Source organism: Caretta caretta, chromosome 2, assembly GCF_965140235.1.
Source record: "Caretta caretta isolate rCarCar2 chromosome 2, rCarCar1.hap1, whole genome shotgun sequence".
NCBI classification, from domain to species: Eukaryota; Metazoa; Chordata; order Testudines; family Cheloniidae; genus Caretta; species Caretta caretta.
Window position 1 is genome coordinate 392,408 of NC_134207.1, and position 14,647 is coordinate 407,054.

General features: G+C 46.1%; 1 protein-coding gene across 38 annotated transcripts in view; it reads right to left on the minus strand.

The window, feature by feature from the left end:
* Positions 1-14,647, minus strand: part of SCRIB (scribble planar cell polarity protein) — a 248,262-nt gene that overhangs the window by 3,369 nt on the left and 230,246 nt on the right. For 33 of the 38 annotated variants that reach the window (XM_075124824.1, XM_048837023.2, XM_048837013.2 and 30 more), the window contains one exon: positions 12,169-12,220. The exons of 2 other annotated variants lie outside the window; for them this stretch is intronic. In XM_075124824.1, the coding sequence (XP_074980925.1) occupies positions 12,169-12,220 (52 nt within the window). Of the gene's footprint in view, positions 1-11,982; positions 12,018-12,168; positions 12,221-14,647 lie in introns of all 38 variants that reach the window. 3 more of the 38 variants (XM_048837026.2, XM_048837017.2, XM_048837018.2) reach the window with 2 other exon arrangements.

Below are 14,647 nucleotides of genomic sequence, written 5' to 3' on the forward strand. Positions count from 1 at the left end.
ACAGAGGGACCTAGACAAATTGGAGGATTGGGCCAAAAGAAATCTGATGAGGTTCAACAACGACAAGTGCAGAGTCCTGCACTTAGGATGGACGAATCCAATGCACCACTACAGACTAGGGACCGAATGGCTGGCCAGCAGTTCTGCAGAGAAGGACCTAGGGATTACAGTGGACGAGAAGCTGGATAGGAGTCAACAGTGTGCTCTTGTTGCCAAGAAGGCCAATGGGATTTTGGGGTGTATAAGAAGGGGCATTGCCAGCAGATCGAAGGACGTGATCGTTCCCCTCTATTCGACATTGGTGAGGCCTCATGTGGAGTACTGTGTCCAGTTTTGGGCCCCACACTACAAGAAGGATGTGGAAAAATTGGAGAGAGTCCAGCGAAGGGCAACAAAAATGATTAGGGGTCTGGAACACATGACTTATGAGGAGAGGCTGAGGGAACTGGGATTGTTTAGTCTACGGAAGAGAAGAATGAGGGGGGATTTGATAGCTGCTTTTAACTACCTGAAAGGTGGATCCAAAGAGGATGGATCTAGACTATTCTCAGTGATAGCAGATGACAGAACAAGGAGTAATGGTCTCAAGTTGCAGTGGGGGAGATTTAGGTTGGATATTAGGAAAAACTTTTTCACTAGGAGGGTGGTGAAACACTGGAATGCGTTGCCTAGGGAGGTGGTGGAATCTCCTTCCTTAGAAGTTTTTAAGGTCAGGCTTGATAAAGCCCTGGCTGGGATGATGTAGTTGGGATTGGTCCTGCTCTGGGCAGGGGGTTGGACTAGATGGCCTCCAGAGGTCTCTTCCAACTCTGTTATTCTATGATTCTATGGACTTACAAATCAGTAACTGTGCAGTGACAGTCACACCCATAGGAGCGAGCCAGCTACCTCTGAAAAAAGAAAAGGAGTACTTGTGGCACCTTAGAGACTAACCAATTTATTTGAGCATAAGCTTTCGTGAGCTACAGCTCACTTCATCGGATGCATCATGAGCTGTAGCTCACGAAAGCTTATGCTCAAATAAATTGGTTAGACTCTAAGGTGCCACAAGTACTCCTTTTCTTTTTGCGAATACAGACTAACACGGCTGTTACTCTGAAAGCTACCTCTGAGGGATTTGTCATCAGGTTACCTCGGTGCAGGCCCCCTTGGGTCATGCCTAGTGCTTCTCCAACACCAGTGCAGTACTGGTCTAGCTATAATGTCCCTAGCACTGTAGGATGTAGTGTTAGGATATAGATATTCAGGCCTGTCTGCAAAGGCCTGTACTTCAAGAATTTAGGTGTATTCTTATCGCTTGGCTAGTTCTAGAGATATAAAAGAAAGAATCAAAATCACTATCTGCTGGTGTAAGGGCCTTCTCTTACTGTGACAGTCTGAGGCCCTGTTCTTAGGCTAAGGCCTTTGGCTAAGCAGCAGAGGCAGCCATAAGCTGGGAAGCGAACCGTCACATCCTCACATTCCAAACTAGTCACATTGAAATAAGGTGCTATTGGGCTGTTAGGCATTATCAGGACAGGATTGTATTCCTATCACCTCCAGAGAAAGGGAAGTGCCTAGAAAATGTAAAAGGAAACTTAGTTTGATAGCATCCTGTCTGGCAAGAACTCACTTATCAATAGCTGGGATGTGAAATCCTCGCTTCTGTGTTGTCTTGTCATTGTAGTTCCCACTTTGCTTTTGTTTGTCTGTATAATCTCTGTCTGGTTCTGTGATTGTTCCTGTCTGCTGTATAATTAATTTTGCTGGGTGTAAACTAATTAAGGTGGTGGGATATAATTGGTTCCATAATCATGTTACAATATGTTAGGATTGGTTAGTTAAATTTCAGGAAAATGATTGGTTAAGGTATAGCTAAGCAGAACTCAAGTTTTACTATATAATCTGTAGTCAATGAGGAAGTGAGTGGGTGGGGGTGGGCATGGACATGGGCATGTGGGTAAGGGAGATGGGAACAGGGAATGGGGGTAAGAAAATTGGAATCATGTTTTGCTAAAGGGGGAAATGGGAACAGGGAATGGGAGTAAGGAAGTTGGAATCATGTTTGGCTAAGGGTAGGAATGGGAACAGGGACACAGGTGTAAGGCTCTGTGGTGTCAGAGCTGGGAAGGAGGATACTAAGGAAGGAAACTGGAATCATGCTTGCTGGAAGTTCACCCCAATAAACATCGAATTGTTTGCACCTTTGGACTTCGGGTATTGTTGCTCTCTGTTCATGCGAGAAGGACCAGGGAAGTAAGTGGGTGAAGGAATAAGCCTCCTAACATGTAGTTGCATGTTCTCTATAATCAGGGCTCTGCCCACATAGTTTTAAATGTCCCAGGATGGGATTCCCACTCCTTCCCTGGGGAAGATTCCCCAGACTGAGAGCTCTTAGTTTGGAATAACTAACAAAATCATCCGAAGCACAGGGCTTGGTGGTGATGGGGGACCTTCAGCTACACAGACAGCTGTTGGGAAAACAACACAGCAGGGCACAGATCATCCAGCAAGTTCTTGTAATGCTCTGGAGACAACTTTTTATTACTGAAGGTGGAGAAAGCGACTAGGGGAGAGGCTGTTCTGGATTTGATTCTGGCACATAGGGAAGAACTGGTTGAGAATTCTAAGGTGGAAGGCTGTTTGGGTGAAAGTGATCATAATATGACAGAGTTCATGATTCTAAGGAATGGTAGGAGGGAGCTAGAATCCAGGATGTGACGGACTGTTTGCGGAGACTGATCAAGCCCTCAGACTGCTACCCTTTCCTACTTCTCCACGTGGGCACAAATGATACTTCCAAGAATGACCTTGAGCGTCTCACTGCAGACTATGTGGCTCTAGGAACAAGGATAAAGGAGTTGGAGGCGCAAGTTGTGTTCTCGTCCATCCTCCCTGTTGAAGGAAAAGGCCCAGGTAGGGACCATCGAATTGTGGAAGTAAATGCGTGCATACGCAGGTGGTGTCGGAGAGAGGGCTCTGAATTCTTCAACAATGGGATATTATTCCAAGAAGAAGGATTGCTAGGAAGAATCATAGAATATCAGGGTTGGAAGGGACCTCAGGGGGTCATCTAGTCCAACTCCCTGCTCAAAGCAGGACCAATCCCCAACTAAATCATCCCAGCCAGGGCTTTGTCAAGCTAGGTCTTAAAAACCTCTAAGGATGGAGATTCCATCATCTCCCGAGGGAAGCCATTCTAGTGCTTCACCACCCTCCTAGTGAAATAGTGTTTCCTAATATCTAACCTAGACCTCCCCCACTGCAACTTGAGACCATTGCTCCTTGTTCTGTCATCTGCCACCACTGAGAACAGCTGAGCTCCATCCTCCTTGGAACCTCCCTTAAGGTAGTTGAAGGCTGCTATCAAATCCTCCCTCACTCTTCTCTTCTGCGGACTAAACAAGCCCAGTTCCCTCAGCCTCTCCTTGGAAGTCATGTGCCCCACCCCTTAATCATTTTCATTGCCCTCTGCTGGACTCTCCAATTTGTCCACATCCCTTCTGTAGTGGGGGGCCCCAAAACTAGACCAATACTCCAGATGTGGCCTCACCAGTGCCGAATAGAGGGGAACGATCACTTCCCTCAATCTGCTGCCAAGGCTCCTACTAATACTGCCCAATATGCTGTTGGCCTTCTTGGCAACAAGGGCACACTGCTGACTCATCTCCAGCTTCTGGTTACAGTGGATGAGTAGTAGTTGCTGAACCGACAAGAGGGGATGCCATTTGAGATTTGGTTTTGGTGAGTAGTGAGGACCTCATAGAATAAATGGTTGTAGGGGACAACCTTGGTTCAAGTGATCATGAGCTAATTCAGTTCAAACTAAATGGAAGGATAAACAAAAACAGATCTGTGACTAGGGTTTTTGATTTCAAAAGGGCTGACTTTAAAAAATTAAGGAAATTGGTTAGGGAAGTGGATTGGACTGAAAATCTTGTGGATCTAAAGGCAGAGGAGGCCTGGGATTACTTCAAGTCAAAGCTGCAGAAGTTGTTGGAAGCCTGCATCCCAAGAAAGGGGAAAAAGTTCATCGGCAGGAGTTGTAGACAAGCTGGAGGAGCAAGCATCTCAGAGAGGCGATCAAGAAAAAGCAGAAAGCATACAGGGAGTGGAAGATGATAGGGATCAGCAAGGAAAGCTATCTTTTTGAGGTCAGAACATGTAGGGATAAAGTGAGAAAGGCTAAAAGTCAAGTAGAGTTGGACCCTGCAAAGGGAATTAAAACCAATAGTAAAAGGTTCTATAGCCATATAAATAAGAAGAAAACAAAGAAAGAAGAAGTGGGACCACTAAACACTGAGGATGGAGTGAAGGTTAAGGATAATCTAGGCATGGCCCAGTATCTAAACAAATACTTTGCCTCAGTCTTTAATAAGGCTAATGAGGATCTTAGGGATAATGGTAGCATGACAAATGGGAATGAGGATATGGAGGTAGATATTACCATATCTGAGGTAGAAGCGAAACTCGAACAGCTTAATGGGATTAAATCGGGGGGCCCAGATAATCTTCATCCAAGAATATTAAAGGAATTGGCACATGGAATTGCAAGCCCATTAGCAAGAAGTTTTAATGAATCTGTAAACTCAGGGGTTGTACCGTATGACTGGAGAATTGCTAACATAGTTCCTATTTTTAAGAAAGGAAAAAAAAGCGATCCGGGTAACTACAGGCCTGTTAGTTTGACATTTGTAGTATGCAAGGTCTTGGAAAAAATTTTGAAGGAGAAAGTAGTTAAGGACATTGAGGTCAATGGTAAATGGGACAAAATACAACATGATTTTAAAACAGGCAGATCGTGCCAAACCAACCTGATCTCCTCCTTTGAGGAGGTAACAGGTTTTTTAGACAAAGGGAACGCAGTGGATCTAATTTACCTCGATTTCAATAAGGCGTTTGATACTGTGCCACATGGGGAATTATTAGTTAAATTGGATAAGATGGGGATCAATAGGAAAATTGAAAGGTGGATAAGGAATTGGTTAAAGGGGAGACTACAATGGGTCCTACTGAAAGGTGAACTGTCAGATTGGAGGGAGGTTACCAGTGGGGTTCCTCAGGGATCGGTTTTGGGACCAATCTTATTTAATATTTTTATTACTGACCTCAGCACAAAAAGCGGGAATGTGCTAATAAAGTTTGCGGATGATACAAAGCTGGGAGGTATTGCCAATGCAGAGAAGGACCGGGATATCCTACAGAAGGATCTGGATGACTTTGTAAACTGGAGTAATAGTAATAGGATGAAATTTAATAGTGACAAGTGCAAGGTCATGCATTTAGGGATTAATAACAAGAATTTCTGTTATAAACTGGAGACGCATCACCTGGAAGTAACAGAGAAGGAGAAGGACTTCGGAGTATTGGTTGATCACAGCATGACTATGAGCTGCCAATTTGATATGGCCGTGAAAGAAGCTACTGCGGTCTTGGGATGGATCAGGTGAGATATTTCCAGTAGAGATAAGGAGGTGTTAGTACCATTATACAAGGCACTGGTGAGACCTCATCTGGAATATTGTGTGCAGTTCTGGCCTCCCATGTTTAAGAAGGATAATTCAAACTGGAACAGGTGCAGAGAAGGGCTACTAGGATGATCCGAGGAATGGAAAATGTGTCTGAGAGAAGACTCAAAGAGCTTGACTTGTTTAGCCTAACCAAAAGAAGGTTGAGGGGAGATATGATTGCTCTCTATAAATATATCAGAGGGATAAATACCGGAGAGGGAGATGAATTATTTAAGCTCAGTACCAATGTGGACACAAGAACAAATGGATACAAACTGGCCATCGGGAAGTTTAGACTTGAAATTAGATGAAGATTTCTAACCATCAGAGGAGTGAAGTTCTGGAATTGCCTTCCAAGGGAAGCAGTGGGGGCAAAAGACATATCTGGCTTCAAGATTAAACTTGATAAGTTTATGGAGGAGATGGTATGATGGGATAACATGATTTTGGCAATTAACTGATCTTTAACTATTCATGGTAAATAGGCCCAATGGCCTGTGATGGGATGTTAGATGGGGTGGGATCTGAGTTACTACAGAGAATTCTTTCCTGGGTATCTGGCTGGTGAATCTTGCCCACATGCTCTGGGTTCAGCTGATCGCCATATTTGGGGTTGGGAAGGAATTTTCCTCCAGGGCAGATTGGCAGAGGCCCTGGAGGTTTTTTGCCTTCCTCTGTAGCATGGGGCACAGGTCACTTGCTGGAGGATTCTCTGCACCTTGAAGTCTTTAAACCATGATTTGAGGACTTCAATAGCTCAGACACAGTCAAGGAATTAAGATGCGATTGGAATAACAGAGACTTGGTGGGATAACTCACATGACTGGAGTACTGTCATGGATGGTTATAAACTGTTCAGGAAGGACAGGCAGGACAGAAAAGGTGGGGGAGTAGCACTGTATGTAAGGGAGCAGTATGACTGCTCAGAGCTCCAGTATGAAACTGCAGAAAAACCTGAGAGTCTCTGGATTAAGTTTAGAAGTGTGAGCAACAAGGGTGATGTAGTGGTGGGAGTCTGCTATAGATCACCGGACCAGGGGGATGAGGTGGATGAGGATTAAGTTTAGAAGTGTGAGCAACAAGAGTGATGTAGTGGTGGGAGTCTGCTATAGACCACCGGACCAGGGGGGTGAGGTGGATGAGGCTTAGAGACTAACACCTTAGAGACTAATAAATTTATTTGAGCATAAGCTTTCGTGAGCTACAGCTCACTTCATCGGATGCATTCAGTGGAAAATACAGTGGGGAGATTTATATACATAGAGAACATGAAACCAAGTCACTTGCTCTCCTGTTCTCATACTTTTTAACATAGAGTTTAAGGTCCCCATGACTAAGAGGTTTTCGGGTGATATAGGGCGGATCTCAATTGTTTTGCCCCACACATCCTCCATAACTCTCAAAATAGGTGGGACATGAAATTTGAACCAAGAAATAGAAGAAGACTGTGGATGCATTGGATAGACTTGGTGAAGAATGACATGGAACAAAAAGGTTTAAAGATGAACAAAGCTGTGCAAAATGAAAAGTGATGGAAAGATTTCATTCAGACCCATTGTCGCTGCTGAGCTGATGGATGGAGAAGAATTGTCTATCCTTAGTTGGAGAGAAGCCAAAGAGGTCCTGCCTAAGAGGTTACGTCTCTTGGGGTCCTTATATCTTTGGAAATGACTGAATTTTTCAGCCTATTTGTATTTTTCCTCAACTACAGAACTCATTAAGGACCATGGGCATGGATGGGAGTAGAAATTCTTAAACCCTTTCTGAGGGATTTGATACCTCTTCATAGCTACAATATTTGAGAGAACTGAGAAGGCTAGAATCTTCGAAAGGCCTTTCACAGGCTCTGTGAATCTATGAATGAATGATTAATGTCCCTTTATGGATTAGCATTGCCAATTGCATGGGAAAGTCAGATGGAGAATATTGAAAAGTTTGTGAGCTTTCTCCTATATAATGGGTAGCTCAACATCATACAAGATGATCTGAATGACCTTGTAAACTGGAGTAATAGAAATGGGATGAAATTTAATAGTGCAAAGTGCAAAGTCATACATTTAGGGACTAACAACAAGAATTTTTGCTATAAGCTGCGGCTGTATCAGTTGGAAGTGACAGAGGAGAAGAAAAATCTGGGTGTATTGGTTGATCACAGGATGACTATGAACCAGCAATGTGATGCAGCTGTGAAAAAGGCTAATGCAGTCCTAGGATGCATCAGGTGAGGTATTTCCAGTAGAGATAAGGAGGTGTTAGTACCGTTATACAAGGCACTGGTGAGACCTCATCTGAAATACTGTGTGCAGTTCTGGTCTCCCATGTTTGAGAAAGATAAATTCAAACTGGAACAGGTGCAGAGAAGGGCTACTAGGATGATCTGAGGAATGGAAAATGTGTCTTATGAGAGAAGACTCAAAGAGCTTGACTTGTTTAGCCTAACCAAAAGAAGGCTGAGGGGACATATGGTTGCTCTCTATAAATAATCAGAGGGATAAATATCAAGGCGGGAGAGGAGTTATGTAAGTTAAGTGCCAACGTGGACATTAGAACAAATGGATATAAACTGGCCATCAACAAGTTTAGGCTTCAAATTAGATGAAGGTTTCTAACCATCAGAGGAGTCATCGTGGATAGTTCTCTGAAGACGTCCATGCAGTGTGCAGCGGCAGTCAAAAAAGCGAACAGGATGTTAGGAATCATTAAAAAAGGGATAGAGAATAAGACGGAGAATATCTTATTGTCCTTATATAAATCCATGGTACACCCAAATCTTGAATACTGTGTACAGATGTGGTCTCCTCATCACAAAAAAAAATATACTGGCATTAGAAAAGTTTCAGAGAAGGGCAACTAAAATGATTAGGGGTGTGGAGGAAAGATCTAGCAGGCCTAAACTTATAGGCCTAAAACTTTGGTCAAGCTAACTGTGTATACAGAGCATAAGAAGAGGGTGAGGAAAATTCCATTGTAGGGCAGTTACAACAGCATGGCTTAAGAAATGTAACCATAGCAGCTAGAAATTAGGAAAGACCATTAACTGCAAAAGAACAAACCTGTCAATAACAGGAAAAGCTTGTTTTGCTGTATTCCAAATAAGGCAAAGCAACTGTTAAAAGCTTACATTATATACCAAACAAGGGAAAACGCAGTTGGTGCAAGTGTGCTTGACCAATTGTGGTTTGGGAACAGAACAAATTTGCGGTAGTCAAGCTTATGAAATATATAGCTGCAACAGCTGTGTTAGAAAGGTAGCTGACTGCAAAAGAACGGACAGTGAATAACAAGAGGGGCCTAGTGGGGGAGACGCTTGTTTTTGCTTCTGACCAGTGTTAATTTTGCAATGTATTCAAAATAAGGTAATTAATATGGAAGTATGTGTAATTTGTCTGTGGTTTTAAGCTTTAAAAAGCTGTGTGTGCTTTGCATCAGGGGGCAGCTACTTCGAGCTGTTATCTACCCTGCGCTTGTAATCAATAAAGGAGCCTCAGGCCTGTTCTGATCCAAACACAACGCGTGGTTAATTTTCCACCACAGGAGTTTGGAACGGGTCCCATATGAGGACAGATTAAAGAGGCTAGGACTTTTCAGCTTGGAAAAGAGGAGACTAAGGGGGAATATGATAGAGGTCTATAAAATCATGAGTGGTGTGGAGAAAGTGAATAAGGAAAAGTTATTTACTTGTTCCCATAACGCAAGAACTAGGGGCCACCAAATGAAATTAATGGGCAGCAGGTTTAAAACAAATAAAAGGAAGTTCTTCTTCATACAGCACACAGTCAACCTGTGGAACTCCTTGCCTGAGGAGGTTGTGAAGGCTAGGACTATAACAGGGTTTAAAAGAGAAATGGATAAATTCATGGGGGTTAAGTCCACTAATGGCTATTGGCCAGGATGGGTAAGGAATGGTGTCCCTAGCCTCTGTTTGTCAGAGGGTGGAGATGGATGGCAGGAGAGAGATCACTTGATCATTACCTGTTAGGTTCACTCCCTCTGGGGCACCTGGCATTGGCCACTGTCATTAGACAGGATGCTGGGCTGGATGGACCTTTAAGTTATTACAGAGAATTCTTTCCCAGGTGTCTGGCTGTGGGTCTTGCCCACATGCTCAGGGTTTAACTGATCACCATATTTGTGGTCAGGAAGGAATTTCCCCCCAGGTCAGATTGGCTGAGACCCTGGGGAGAGGGCGAGGGGGGGTTCACCTTCCTCTGCAGCATGGGTCACTTGTAAATTTAAACTAGTGTAAATGCTGAATTCTCTGTAACTTGAAGTCTGTAAATCACGATTTGAGGTCTTCAGTAACTCTGCTAGAGGTTAGGGGTCTATTTCAGAAGTGCGTGGGTGAGATTCTGTGGCCTGCAATGTGCAGGAGGTCAGATTTGATGATCATGATGGTCCCCTCTGACCTTAAAGTCTATGAGTCTACGAATCTAATCAGTCTGATATACTTCACAGCAAACCTAGCCTGGAAGTCATCTGAGGCAGGAATTGGGGTGGATGTCACTGCTTTGTCCAGTGATGATAGGGCTTTTCGAAGACATGGGAGGGAAACGGTTAGGAAGCTCCTGAGGCTCCCAGAGTAACATCCTCTTCCCTGTTTTGCTCTCTATCTTCATCCTCCTCCTGTTCTGGTTCTCGCTCTCTATGGAGACCCATATCACCGGGCGGACAAGGGACAGACCTAGTTAGTGAATTAGATCTGAGTTCTTTAAAGAAGAACAGGAAGGTGAACAAGTTCAAGAGGGCTTAGAAGAGGGGGTCCCAAAACACCCAATAAGGCCCAGGTGGAAACTGAAGGGGTAAGACCATGGAGGAGATGGAGCTCATGGAGAAGACTAAGAAAGCTCATGGAGAAGGTAGAATGAGCGGAGATATTTAGGAGGGGTTCTCTGTGATCAGGGAGTGGAGAATGAGAGGATGATGTAGGTCTAGCCAGCAGGCAAGGAATTGGTGATGGTTCCCTGCTTAATTCAGGGGAAAAGGAATGGGCAGGAGACAAGAACTGGTCATGCTCTACAGGCGGTGTCGAGCTCTCTAAGCAAGGGTGAGAGGTTGTTGGCAGTAGGATCAGGTATTGTGGCACCTGACATATTGGGACTGCCGTTGGTATGGAGGGCTCAACACGTGCGTTACATCTGCCAGACCTGTCAAGGACTCCACTGTGGGTGCCAATTTTGCGACTGACCACTTGGCAACAAGGAGAGTTAATTGGTACCAGGCTTCAGTGCTGGGGTGGATTTCATTTCCCTCAGATCTGAGCAGTTGAAGGACTCAGTCATTTTAGACTTTTCAGCATGACTAAGCCCAAGGCCTGACAATTTTGGATAGACAGTGCTATGGCTCTTCTGTGGTCTCTCTGTCCTATCCTATGCTGGGTGCCAAGAGCCTCCCCGGGAATGGAGCTCCAATCTGCCCTTCCTCAAGGTGGAGGTAGTGCCAGGCTTCAGTGCCAGGCTCCCTGCCCGTGCCAAACTTGCCTTAAGGAACGGACGAATGTCAACACAGGCGGCTGCAGGCACTTAGGCCTGGCAGTCTTTGGGTCAGTCTACACTAGAGGAACTACAGCACGCAGCTGGCCAACACAGCTGTGCCGCAGTAGCGTGTCTGATTACGCTCCCATTGGCACAATAAATCCGTCTCTGGGAGAGGCAGCGCTGTCCACACTGGTGCTTAGGTTGGTGTGACTTACGTCACTCAGGGGGCATCTTATTCACGCCTCTGAGAGACATAAGTTATACCTGTGTGAGAGTGACAGTGTGCACCTGGCCTTAGGAGTCGAATCCCTAATTACAGGACACTGACTGAAGGGGACCTGTGAGGAGAGGGTGCCTTTCTGAGTCAGAGGGACTTCCTTTGGGATCCAGTGCTCCTCTAATGGACCACATCAGGAGGAAGTGTTTTAGTTGGCTGTCACAGGAAAAACGAGCCCTGGGGGAGAACGGCCAAGCCACCGAGCACTGGTCTGGGACACGGCTGTCACCCAGACTGAAGACACCAACTGTGCTCAATCATGGGGAGTAAGTGCACCGCGTGGTGGACAGGGCTTAAAGCTGTGATACTCTGAGACCACCACTGGTGCGAGGCACCACAAAAGCAAAAGTTTTTTTGTGAAAATGAAATGAAAAAAGCCATGCAGGTGCGTGCTGGCCACTGCTGGCCAAAGACTCTGAGTCCATGTGCGTGTGGTCCATGCACATGCACACAGACTCGAAGAAGAACCCTGGTTCTCAAGTGCTCAAATGTTCTCAAGCCCTGCAACCCACCACACACCTCCCATTCCCAGCTGCAGGCAGCCAGGCTCTCCACTCCCGCCTAGGATAGTCCCAGGGGACATACCGGGGCATGCACACTGCACACCAAAATCAGCTGCAGGAGGCCAGACCCTCCCACCCTTTGCCTCAGGACAGAGGCCAGGAACAAACGGAGGCATGCTCACTACACACTACTCCCAGCAAATCAGTCATCATCCAGCCACAATGCAGAAAAATCCTACCCACAATTCAGTGCTGCTGGACTGGAGGGTTCAATCTAGAATGGGACAGAAACAGGAGATTGCTTCAGACAACAGAACAAACTGGATTCGTCAGTGCTCTGTGGACTCCCCAGTACTGTGGCTAGGAGGGTTGATGTGGGGGAGGTGGGGGTTGTATGGCTCCCTATTACTAGGTCAGTAACTTACCTGTGCTATTTGTGTCATCCACGTATCTGAGATTGCCAGCTGCTTCGGGTGACTGGAAGAGAAAAGAGCAGAGGGCAGTGAGCATCAGGCACCGATCATTCTCCCCAGTTGCCTGCCCCAGCACCAGGGACATGGCTGACTGTAGACATAGCCTTTCGCCAAAGATCTGGTGGTAGAGGGGCTGAATCAAAGGAACTCAGAAAGAGCAAATGACCCCATGTTAATGCTCAGTGCCAGAGTTGGGCAGCTTGAGCACTGCCCATGGGCTGGATTCAGGGGAGGAAGGTAGTATGCCCAGCAGGGTATCCCCTTGCTGCCCTAGTTGGATTAAGAGAGAGTGAGAGAAATAGGTAGGGCAGGAGAAGTAAGGAGGACAGAAGATGGGGAGGACGGCAAGAGCAATGGGAATCTACAGCCTCCCTGAAGGCCTTGGGCTCTCACCCACAGCCTGCAGCATCTGTTAGACTGACTTCCTCAGCAGCAGAATCCATTCTCTTTTGGTTCAGTAAACTCCTTCCCTTAGATGAGACAGGAAGCACAGACAGCCCAGGGCATGGCAGCAGCCAGCCTGGGGAAGGGTTGCTAGCTGGCAACTGTGAAACTCCAGAGCTCCTGCTAGTTTCAGAGGCCTCGGTAAATGGAGGCACATTTCAGCAAATGGAATTCTTTGCAAGAGATCCTCTTGGCAGCCCCCTGCCTTGGGATTCAAGCCAGAGTGAGACTCAGAACAGTTAAAAAGAAACTAATTTTTCTCAGGGCTATAAGTCTTGAGGTGCTCCAGGGACTAGGCCCATTGCTAGAGTGGGAGGTACAGGGACCTAGCACCTTATCCTGGATACTGAATCTCTGAACTCTATGGGAAAATGGCTTTCTGGAACAATAAGCTCAGAGTCCTCCAGTAAGTAAAGGAGCTCTCTCCTCCACGACAATGGTTCCACTAGAATCTCTGCTATTCAGCTCTACATACCTCATCCATTGCTAGGGATACACGGCCTGCCTCGTCATCCCTCACCCTGAGGAGAGTGTGTGAGCAGGGGCATTATTGTGATTAGTCACTGACATGTTCTGGGCAGTTGTTTCGGACGGGAGGGGCAAGTGCACTTTGCATTTGGACTAGAAAACACTGAGGGGTTTGTGGTAGTTCCCAGGCTCTGCAGGAGGGAGTTCTACAGTTCTGGGTGAGCCCCAAGAAGCACCAACTCCTGCCTGCTCAAGTTTCACCCATTGTGCCTGAGCAGCAGACTCACTGAGGGTGGGGAAGGTCCTGGAGAGTGAGATGAGCCTCAGGTATCCAGACCCAGATCTGTTCGTGCTTTGGAAACAAGGACAGAGATCTTGGATTAGCTGCAGGGCTCTATGGGAGTGGAGCATGGGCCTGAAGTGACCTGTGTTGCTGAGGAGGCAGATGTTGCCCCAGTGTAGTTTCCTCAGGACTGATGCTTTCTAGTGCCGGTCAACAGCAATGCTGTAATCCAAGCGGACTGGCAGGCCTGTGTGATTAATGCCAAGAAGGGATGTGGTCTCTTCCTAGCCACTCAAAAGTGGCAGGAAGCATTACTCATGGCCATTATTGTGTGAGAGTTCCAGAAGATCTCCTGGCCTGTGACTGCCTGGCCAATCTGTGGGTGTGTCCTCTCCCAGTGAAGGCTGCTCCATGGTAGCCTGTGGGAAGAATGCTCCCCTGGCTTGCATTACCACCTCAGCATGAGCTTGGAAAAAATAATGTTTAATAAGGATTAAAATTAAAAATTATCTGAATCATAGAATCATAGACGATTAGGGTTGGAAGGGACTCAGGAGGTCACCTAGTCCAAACCCCTGCTCAAAGCAGGACCAATCCCCAACTAAATCATCCCAGCCAAGGCTTTGTCAAGCCTGACCTTAAAAACGTCTAAGGAAGGAGATTCCACCACCTCCATAGGTAACCCATTCCAGTGTTTCACCACCCTCCTAGTGAAAAAGTTTTTCCTAATATGCAACCTAAACTTCCCCCACTGCAACTTGAGACCATTACTCCTTGTTCTGTCATCAGCTACCACTGAGAACAGTCTAGATCCATCCTCTTTGGAACCCCCTTTCAGGTAGTTGAAAGCAGCTATCAAATCCCCCCTCAGTCTTCTCTTCCGTAGACTAAACAATCCCAGTTCCCTCAGCCTCTCCTCATAACTCACGTGTTCCAGTCCCCTAATCATTTTTGTTGCCCTCCGCTGGACTCTTTCCAATTTTTCCACATCCTTCTTGTAGTGTGGGGCCCAAAACTGAACACAGTACTCCAGATGAGGCCTCACCAATGTCAAATAGAGGGGAACGATCACGTCCCTCGATCTGCTGGCAATGCCCCTACTTATGCAGCCCAAAATGCCACTGACCTTCTTGGCAACAACGGCACACTGTTGACTCATATCCAGCTTCTCATCCACTGTAACCCCTAGGTCCTTTCTGCAGAACTGCTGCCGAGCCATTCGGTCCCTAGTCTGTA